The 11,290-nt window shown below is 40.5% G+C and overlaps 1 protein-coding gene across 1 annotated transcript; it reads right to left on the bottom strand.

The window, feature by feature from the left end:
- Positions 1-235: 235 nt before the first annotated feature.
- On the bottom strand, positions 236-1,171 carry LOC119545531 (olfactory receptor 1J1-like). The gene has a single exon (XM_037851124.1). The coding sequence runs from the start codon at positions 1,169-1,171 to the stop codon at positions 236-238; it is 936 nt and encodes a 311-aa protein (XP_037707052.1).
- Positions 1,172-11,290: the final 10,119 nt, after the last annotated feature.

Below are 11,290 nucleotides of genomic sequence, written 5' to 3'. Positions count from 1 at the left end.
CATAGCATCTTCAAATTTTTCTCCAATCCCATTATACAAGACAAGAACCAATAGAGTAGTACAGAGCATATCCACTTTACTGTTTCCTCTAACGCATATAGTAATAATGCCAGTAAAGATTTCTGAGTGATACATATGGAAAGAATAAAAACGAGCTATAGTTTTAATGATTTATATTTACATATAATTGAGGAAATAAGATTAAATGGAGGTTTTAAAAGAAAGGCAAATATCACTAGGAAGAATATGTTTTCTTACTCAAGAGTTTTCTCAAAGCTCCTTTCATGTCTTTATTTCTCAGGCTATAAATGAAAGGGTTCAACATGGGAGTGACCACTGTGTATACCACTGAAGCAAGTATGTTATTCTCACTGGTATTGCTGGATGAGGGAAGAAAATATAGACCAATAATTGCCCCAAAATAGAGAGTTACCACAGAGAGGTGGGATCCACAAGTGGACAAGGCTTTGCAGATGCCCTTGGTAGAAGGAACCTGGAGAATGGTGGCTCCAATATGGCCATAAGAAACCAGAATGCATAAGAATGGAAGCATGATGGCTGCCAAACCTGCAGTAAAGATTACCAATTGATTGAGGGAGGTGTCTGAGCAGGACAACTTGAGCAGGGCAGCAAGGTCACAGAAGTGGGGAATGGTGTGGTCTGCACAGAAGGACAGTTGGGCCAGGAGGAGGGCATGCAAAAGAGCACAAGCAGAAGCAATGACCCAGGACCCTGCCAACAGCATGACACAAAGACTGTGACTCATGATGGTTGTATAGTGGAGAGGGTGACAAATGGCCACGTACCTGTCATAGGCCATTGAAGTTATAAGGAAACTGTCCAAGTTAGCAAATAATATGAAAGAGTATGTCTGAGAAATGCACCCTTTATAGGAGATGGATAAATGCTGTGTCTGCATGTTCACCAGCATTTTGGGGACAGTGACAGATGAGAAAGAGACGTCAGTGAGGGCCAAGTGGCTGAGGAGGAAGTACATGGGGGTGTAGAGGTGAGAGTCCAGCCCGATGAGCAGGATGATGAGCAGGTTCTGCAGCACCGTAGTGAGGTACATGCCCAGGAAAAGGGAAAAGAACATGCCCTGCTGCTCAGGCTGGATGGGCAGTCCCAGGAGGAGGAATTCAGATGCACTGCTCTGGTTCTCTCTCCTCATACCAGTATTTCAGCTGGAGGAGGCTGATGGGGGAAGTTGAAGAGAAAAGGCAAAATGTTGTTGAATAAGAAGTGATGCACTGTACATTTTAAAAGGAATCACTTCATGGAATAATCAATATTAGGAGTCCACTGTACCTCTATTTTTCTCTAACAATCTCCAAGTTTCTCTTATTCCTATGCTTTCCCGACAGTAGTTAATATCATTTTCACTATTGAAGTTCAGTGGAAATATTTTGACCAGTCTATACATCTAGCATTCAAATAATTGATCCCAAGGGCCTATTGTAAAGATCCTATCTTCTGCTCATAAGCCAGCTAGTCAAATTTAAGGAGGTTATTGACATAAAGATACTATAGTGAAGCATAGAGTCCATGCTTTGGCAATTCTCTTCCCTTTAAAGAAGGGGAAAAAGATTGCTAATGTCCCATTCACACCTGGTCACACAGTCTCCAACAAAAAATAAAAGAGAAAAAAGCAAGATGATATTATGCAGAAGTCCCACTGCCAATTTTTCTACTGGATTCAGAAGGCAACCATGTACCACCAGCCCTGATTCCTCTAGCCCCCAACTGAATAAAGGGAAGAGGGCAATTATGAACCAACTCAACCCAGCAGGTAGAAAAACACCTGGCAAATGGTAACTTTCAATGACTATAGCAAAGTAGTCAATTGGTTCTATGTCATATATAGAAACAGAAGCAGAATATTTTTGAATGCTTCATCATTAGGTCTCTCAGAAGAAGAAGAAAGACAGTTCACTACTTAGTCTTAGAGGCTGGAGCTTTCTGTACAGATCCCAGCACCATGGATCTGACCCTTGACTCCAGAACCTTCATAGATTGTGGGATATAAATGAAAGAATCCTCTCTCTTAGTTTCTTGAGGGTCTTCAGATTATCTATGTCAGAATTTGGCCTGGGGATGGAGGGGAGGAAACGTGGGGATGCAGAACTACATCTATGTGGTGTGATTTCCAGAACAACATTAGGTCCTCACAACATTAGGTCCTCAAATATCTACCCAAAACACCACCCTCAATAGGATGATGACATCTGAAATCCTTTTAGCAAGGGAAAAAGGCCTTTACATTCTAACGGGACCATACAAAAAGCATTATGATTCTCACTGAGCCAATTGGAAACTAGGGCTTAGAGAGTATAGGGAATGTGCCTAAAATCATACAACATGAAAATGACAGAGAGATAATTCTGTCTCATAATTGCATGATTTCAAAGCCATGCTCCTAACCACCATGCTATATTGCCTCCGAGTATCATTTGATGGAAAATATACAACTGGTCAAGTATTTCTCATCTCATCAAAGAGAAGATGGATCTGTAATCTCCCAAACACCTTTGGATGAATGCAGTCCTTAAACAAGTAAGTTACTCAGATGATTGGGATTGAATAAAAATTCCCAGTGCGAGTCACTGAATTTACAAAGACAGCTGCAGATAAAGTCAATTCCTCAGAGTTCCAGGACAAAAGCAGGTCAGACCCTGGCCAATGCTTTTGATGGACTACTGACTTTCATAGCTTAGATGCAGGGCAGATATTCAGCAAAGCTGTAAAAGAGATAGTATGTCCCTAGAAAGGAAAATACACACCACAAGGACTTATAATTATTATGTCCAACCAAGGTATCTGCAAGATCTGTCACAGACTATTTATCACATGCACACAGACTATTATCACATGCAAATACACACACATACACACACACACTACTAAGTGAACTCTACAAGCACTGCCATTACCTAGGTCAGTGAATGATGAATTCAAATACTTTTAGTTCCATGGAATGAGAGAGTTTCATTTTCTCTGCAAGAGAGCTGGAGCTGGGAAAAGGAGAAAAGTCAGGAGCTTTACCGTGAAGTGGGAAAGAGGCTCATTCTCTCTTTTTCACCAGCTCCAAGACAATGACAAGAGCATCCCTCTTTACCAGCCAGGCTGGGAACCCAAGGGACCAAGGCCACAAGTTACTGGGGAAAGACAATTGGGGAGTAATTACTGCATTTCCTTCACATTCCCAATGGAGAATGTGTTTGTCAGATACTAAAGATAGTCAATTCCTTTGAGAATATAAATGAAGACTTTTGTTATTTGCAGATTCATGTATTTACAAAGGATTTGCACATCCAGGAGCTCATTTAATCATAGCAATAATTTTGAGGTAGATAGTATTGTCTTCATTTTAATGTGTTTGAGAGTGTGGCTTGAAAGAAAATGGCCAAATGAAGATTCAAACCCCAACACACTAACTTCAAACCTAGAGCTTCTTTCCACTGCATCTGCTGCCTACCTTAAAACTGAGATCTTAAAACATTCATTTTGGAGCTGGGAGGAGAGTTGCTGCTTTTCCCTGGAGAATAAAATCACTTCTCAAGGAATACTTGGACTTCAACTCCAAAGAAAGTTTTCTTTTGCCTACAGAAACTTCAAATTTACTGAATGCATGCAGAGATTTTTTAAATCAATTATGGCATACAATAATAAGTGGTATTTGATCAGGGCTCAAGAAGTATTTTTTAACTGTAAAAATAAAAGTATAATAAATTTTCAGAAACCTACTATAAATATACTAAATAAATATACTAAATAAATATAGAAATAAACTAAGTAAGTACTATGTGGGAAGAACTTTGTGAGTTACTATGGATAAATATTTGAAAAACAGAGTTCTTTTATTTTAAAGAGCTCTCAATCTTGTGGAAAAGAAAGAAAAAGTATGTGACAAATATGTTTCAAGTACTGTGGGAACAGAGAAGGACATCAAACCCAAACTAAAGGGGTCAAGCCAAGTATACTTGTAGGAAGTCACAAGTAAGCAGAGACTTGAGACAACAAAGACAAGCAGAAAGTTGCCAGGTGACATGGATAGTATAGAGGCAGAGCATTTGGTATGGAGCATTTGGTAAAGAAAGGATGACAGATTTCAGAAATGGTCTGGAAAATTATAATGACTGAAATGCACACTTCAAAGGGTTGGGAAACGTTCAGAATGAGGTGAGAGAGATTAGCAGGAGTGGATCATGCAGAACCTTCAAAGTCATGTTGACGAATCTACACTTGATCCGAAAGGAAAGAGAAAGCCATGGATCAGATTGACAGAGTCATAAAAATGATCACTACAACTGAAGAACTGATAATGAGCATGTGTTTACAGAAGTGGGGGGGGGGTGGCAGGGCAGAAATTGCATGTAAAACTAGAAAGAGGGAGACTAGTTAGGATGTGGCCACTGTCATTTAGGTGAGAGATTACGGCAGCTTTGTCTAAGAGGGACAATGGAGTTGGAGAAAAGTACCCTGAATGAAATCTATTTAGGAATCAGAAGGTAAAGGATGTGGTGATTTTTTTGTGAGCTGATTTTGATAAGATCGTAGAAAGTAAGGAAAAGGAAGGAGTTAAAAATCTCTCTAGATTTATGGAGACCTGAGTGTGTGGCTGTTGCATTCACAACAGAAGGAAAACAGTTTTTAACACCTTACTTGAGCATAAGGTTTCCATGGGTCATCCATGAGAAGAAATTCAGTTGGCAGGTGGATATATCTTGGATGAGATACAAATTCATAAACCATAAGAACAGAAGAAGATGACATTGCCTAAAAAGAAATGATATGGGCTGTCACCACTTTTTTAGGCTTCAGCCCGCCTGCAAACAGCCGGACAATAAAACTCCTTTTGATCGAATTTTTGTCTCTTCTCTTCTCAATTGAAAAACCTAACACATAATGGTGCCAAAACCCAGGATCGAGGAAAGAGAGGAAACCTGCATAAGGAGGGTTGGAACCCATTTGCCTGACTTCAACATCCAACACCAGCAAATCATCTCTGGGTAAGGAGAAAGTGCCTTCTCTCTCTCTCCAGCACTCTCTTTCTCTGTTGTCCTGGACAACATTCACTGGAATCCTAGCACTAGGTGGGAGGTGCTACTATGGGGTCCTGGACCCTAGGGGTGAGTAGGACAGTGGACACCACCATCTGCTGCCCCATCGCTGCACTGGAGCTTAGGAACTCTCAAGGGGGATGCCCTCTTGTTTGTTCCTAAGCTTGAGAGCTGGGATTTCTCCTTATCCTATGAACCTCAAAGAACTCAGCCTCAGCATAGATCTAAAACCTAAGAAGCTCATTTTCTATTGTAATTCAACCTGGCCACAATATCAACCTGGCAAGAAAATGGAACTCTTGACCCTCAAATTCTTTTAACCTTGACAATTACTGTCAGCATCTTGGCAAGTGGAGTGAAGTCCCACATGTCCAGGCCTTTTTCAACCTGCACAGGCACCCCTTCTCTTTCTCTCTGCCCGTCTCTCTGCCAAATGTGTTCCACTCATCAAATTCTTCTCCTCCTCCTCCCAATTCTTTCTGCAATCCTTCCAAAACTTTCTCAATTCTCCTCGAGCTCCTCACCTGGCTCCATCCTCCAGCCTTCACTGCACCTGCCCACCCAGACCTGCAGGGCTCCAGGCCACTGCTGCTGCCTCACCCCACCCTGCCAGGGCGGCTGCAATTCCCCTCCTCCTTCTCCTTACACAGCCCCTCCCGGCCAAGCTGAAACTGCTGTTAAACCATGGCCAGTAAACACCTTCCCCCATCTCTAAATTCTACCTCAGAGTCTCAACCCTCCTTTACTTCCCCGTGAAGGACCCACTCCTCTTGACCTCAGCCGATCCTCTCCTTGTGAGAAACGTCTGGACTGAAGGGTCCATCTGCATCCATGTTCCCATCTCTCTCTGCCTCACCTTTCCCAAATTAAATGGCACCTAAACTCATACTCTAAAAACTCTGCCTTTTTTCTCTCCTGTCTCAGAAACACCCTCCTGTGCTATGCTAATCTCTTTCCTGACACATGTGAGGCTACCCTACTCCTAAATATGCACTTCATTTCTCAAGCCACTTCTGATACATGCCGCAAGCTCCAAAAATTAAAATCTGGCCCCAAACTCCAAAAACCTAGCCTTCAAGGTGTTTAATAATAAAAACCTGGAGTGCTCTTGGCAGGAGCAGGAGAAAACGAAAGCCAAGGCTAACTCTGAAAAGCAGACATGTCAATTACTAACCTTGAAGAAGAAAATAAAAACACCTCAAGCCCTGTCCACTTTGTAAACAGCGAAGCCACTGAATCTGACTGTTCTCAGGCCCCTCCCAGCCAGAGAACATCAAACTCCCAAAGCCAATCCAATCCATGGCTCAAGCTCCCCAATCTCCTGGGGCTCACCATGGTACCCTGGTACCCTGAAAATGCCCGGGTACCAAAAAGGCTCCAGTCACCACCATCACACTGATGGAACCACGGGTAATGCTCTCGGTCACAGGTAAAAACATTTCATTCCTTTAAACATGGAAGCCAGTTACTCCACTCAGCCTCTATTATGGGAATCCCTAAGCCCCTGCAAACCCCTCACTGCTTTATGCTCTCCATAGTATATCTTTTTTTCACTCCTTAATAATCCCCCAATGTCCCACTCCTATTCTGAGAATTCTTGCTAAAAATCATATGCTTCTGTTTCAATAATGCATTAACTAAAGTGTTTTAAGTATTTAGCATTATTCTAACAAGTTTAATTTTAATGGTAATAGTATGTTATAAAATGCTTGCTTAAGAAGAGTTTCCAAGATTGTTTTAATAATTTATATGTAAATGGTATGAGAGGTGTTTTTATTGAAAGGAAAAGGAAAGTAGTTTATTACAAAATCTAAAAATGGATACAGAATGTTGTAGAAAGTTTGCAAAAAGGGAAATTTATTTCTGTGGTTAAAGTTAGAGAAAGGTAAAAACTAGTGATATCACTGCTTAATAAAACCTCACAACTTAAGAAGTAGTTCTGCAAAACAAAACGGCATTTAAATATTCTAACCACTGCCCAAGGCAGGACTTGTGCTCTAATTAATATTCAATGTTGTGTGTATGTGCCTAATAATTCATAAAATGAAACCCATGCTCTTAATCACATGCAGAATCACCTACAAGGTATTAATTATTTATCTGACAATCCTTTGTTTAAATAGTAACACTCATTAACTTGGCTATAGTGCCACTTATTTATAGAATTGCTGTGCATATGTACTAGTTACTTGTACTCTGTTGTTTATTATATGTTGCTGTAAATTATAAATGCAAAGTCTGTCCTATGGTCAATGCAAACTGTTGTGTGGGGGTAAATTGTGGCAGCCCCTGGCCTGAGCAAAAACAGGGCTGTGGACCTTAACACACAGCAGTCTGAGTGACCTAGACAGCTAATGCTTAACCTGTCATCTTTGTAAGCCAGTAAAGAGATAATAGTAAATTAACCTTAAAATGTAACTTTTAAAATGGGAAATGGGAAATAAGCTGGAACTGAAAAACTCTTGGTCTCACAAAAGAGCAAGATGTAAGTGTACCCCAGACCTCCCACCATCAAATGTTACTCTAGTTCACCTGCTTCCTGGCTCCCACATTATCACTCTTGAAGTTATCTACAAAGCCCCATCCTATAATTCTCCTCTCCTTCCTGGATCACCCCTGTGTCACAGAACCCTGTTCCCATATCAACGCTTTCCCACCCATAGGGATGTCTTTGTCTTATACCTTTGTAACTTGCCTGGCCACTTCTTTAAGTGTGCAGTCATCTTCCTTGCGAATGCTGCACCTGTCCAGCAAGAAAGCACCATCATAATCTATCTCTATGTGACTTCTCACCTTCCATATCAAGCATCGCCGCATTGCTCCAACACTATATGCCAATTAAATCTTTTTTTTTTCATAAAAAGAAAAAGGGAAATAGTTTAAAATTCTGTATGTCCAACTTTTATAATCCTCTCTCAGTACAGGACTATGAGGAAAGCTTGTAAAGTATACTATTTTAGAAGTAAAATGGAAGTTTGTAAAGTATGTTGTCTTAAAGGTAAAATTGAGGCTTGTAAAATACGTTATCTTAAAGGTAAAATAAGAAATAAATCCTTTTATCTCAGGTAGTCAAACCTCCACAACTTAAAGCATCAGAAAGGCTCAGGAATAAAAATCCCTTCTAGCCTCCAGAACTGTGAGACAATAAATTTCTGTTGTTTTAAGCCACCTGCTTTGTGGTATTTTATTATAGCAACCCTATGGGTGTGAGCTGAGGGAGAAGTGTCAGTGCAACAGAATTAAATAATTGGGAGTCAGGGTCACATGTTCCTGAAATTTACTTTCGCCCAGACCAATTAGGCTCAACCTCCAATTTGCTTTGTGCCAACCCAACCTTATGACACTTTGTTTATGGGTAGCTCCAGTCACTTGGTTGGTCCTATGATTAGACACTCAGTCTCTAGTAAGGCCCAGTAGCTTGCCCAGTAGCTTGCCAGGAGCTGCTTTTCAAATGGTGAATAGTTCTCTAGCTGACCACATAGCTTTGCTCCACAAATACTGCACTGTAGCTTTTCTACTGAAGTTTGCCAGAGGTTCCATGTGATGACATTATCTACCATGGATATCTCCAGGTCTTCCAAGTCATATGCTCCAATTAGCAGGGTCCCCTGTACCACAGCCTGAATTAGCTTCAGAGTCCTTTCTTGCTGTAGATCCTATTTAAAACAGGATGGTGTGATGGCAACACAACATTGTGAATGCAATTAATAGCAATGAAATATATATGTGAATATGATTAAAAGTGGAAATGTTAGATTGTGTATACTAACAGAATAAATGTATTTTTAAAAAATCCATAGAACTGTACTACACAGTGAATCCTAACTTAAACATGGACTTTAATTGATAGTACAATTATAAAAATGTGCTATCATAAATTGTAACAAATGATCCAAACTGATGCAGGGTGTTGGTGGTGGGGTGGTATATGGGAATCCTGTATTTTATGCATGCTTGTTCTGTAAACCCTTCTCTAATAACAATAAGAAGAGATGGAACCAAAGATTCAAATGAGAATGTTAAAAAAAACAACACTGGCACCCTATCAGGTCTTTTGGGATGTTGGTCAGAGCAGTAATCCAAATGTAGTATGTGCTGTCTCCAAAATCTGAAGAGGTGTACTAAGTGTAGTGCTATCATCTTAGCAATAGGAGGTGCAAGGTGAGATAACTTATCCTTTGCTTTCAAGTAAGAATCCTGTATTTCATCTTTTCCAATGTGACCCCCTGCATCCTGTCCTGTTACTGGTCTTTCCTCTGTCTGCAGTATGTCAGACCTTAGACCACAGTGTCTCCATTCTGACTCATTGCATTCAATCTGTCCAAACCTCTGAGCCATGCAGTGTACTCCTGTCTGTACCCACTTGTCTGCATAGCTTTCTATATCCAGTATCTGAGTTTCCTGTATCCTGTATCTATGTTTTTTCATCAGTCTGACTTACCTGTGTGTACCCCCCCCCCACTTGTGGCTTCGTTCCACAGTGGACCAAGTTCCTGTTGTGTCTTTCCCAGGGGACCCAGTGCCTATAGTTAATCTATCTTATAGACCAGTTTGAGTTTGCTAAGGTTGTACTGGCCAATATTCTAACCTTCTTCTCTTTTTACCCCAGAATTCTGTTGGACTTCAACAATTATGAGTTGCTATATTCTCCTGAGTATCTTGGCTCCTAGGTATATGAAGCTGACAGTAACAAAGGGTCATCACATCTAGAAAAAAGCTGCTCAGATGTAGTCTTTCGTGAATCTACCACTCTTCAATGCAGGAATCAAAATAAACTCTTAAGGATATCAGCTCAATCTATGAAGACTTTTGTTGTCTTATATATCTCACCTAAGAATCACAGATAGAATAAATCGATCATTTTCTTCAAAAGGCAGATTTCAAAAAACCAAAAGCATTTTAATTTTAAGTCAAGTTTTCTGGATTTCTTGTGTCAACTATTTTTTCTACTTGTGAATTTGTTTTCTTTGTTTTTTGTTTGGCTTTCCTTCCTTCCTTTCTCCCTTCCTTTCTTGAAAACTGTTTTTATCTGCTGCAAACACACCTAAGTTTGTCAATAAAACAATAAAACCTCCAGTAAAAGGTGATTATTCCTGACTTTTTGTTTTGATCATTTTGTATCTGATCATTCATTTTGTAATGATCAGAGATGAAACAAAAAATCACTTCCTCTGAGCTACCTGGTGTAGTTCAGTACACAATAAGATATCTTTGAGTGGGAAATACTTTTACCTAAATTCACTGAGGGCATTCATTTGGCTTTATATTTTGACCATAAATTTTTTACCCCCCTGGGATTTATTCCATGCTAAAGTGTGATGAAGGTTGGGTCAAGCAGAGCCTGAAACAGGAGGGATACTGAAGGTACCTGGAGATCCCTGCTCTGAGGGCTTCTGATCTAAAGTTCCCATCAAGCATCCCTCTCATAGGACACCTTGCCTAGAGGAATCACAGGGGAAATTGGGCAATTAATCTAAGTTTGATGATTGTCTTTCACAGAAACTGCAAGTACTGCCTCACATCCCCTGGGCTTCCCTCCCGGCTGATATTCTCTTCAATTTATAGATCTGCAGCTGGCAAACAGGAGTGAGAGTCTAAGCTTGTAGCATTTCTTCTTGGCTCCAGGAAAATGTCTAGGACCCTGGAAAGTAGTCTTTATGCCCTTTTAAGAGAACCTCAGGACACATTTACCCACCAAACACTGGATCATAAATGCAAGCAAGGTCTGTGATGGGGTGGGTATTTTTTTCTAAGCAATAGATGGCTTTTTATATGGGTATTGAAGACAGAGAATCAGAAAGCATATTTTGGCATGAGGAGGAGAGAGAGAAAAATACATCTATGTAGAAAGAGAAAATAAGAGATAGAAAGAGAGAGGAGAGAGAGAGAGAGAAGAGGAAGGAGGAGGAGGAGGAAGAGGAGGAGGGGGGGGAGGAGAAAGGAATATAGAGATACATGGAGTGACAGAACAATGGAGGCACCAAGGTAGAGACAGGAGGGTTGAGAAGGAAGGAAGGAGAAAATGAGAGAGAGAAAGATAAAGTTAAGGGATAGAGAAGAAAAGAGAAAGAGGAGGAAAGAGAGAAAAGTGAAACAAGAGACAAAGTCAAATACAGGGACGCAGAGCCTTTCAGAGGGAATTTCCTTCTGTCTTGGATCCTGGCATGGAAAACTAGATCTGAACAGTACAGAATTCAAGCACTCCAAAGCTTTTAGGTGTTTAAGCCAAG

Source organism: Choloepus didactylus, chromosome 10 (assembly GCF_015220235.1).
Source record: "Choloepus didactylus isolate mChoDid1 chromosome 10, mChoDid1.pri, whole genome shotgun sequence".
In the NCBI taxonomy this organism is placed as follows: domain Eukaryota; kingdom Metazoa; phylum Chordata; class Mammalia; order Pilosa; family Megalonychidae; genus Choloepus; species Choloepus didactylus.
This window is presented reverse-complemented; position numbering and strand designations above follow the sequence as displayed.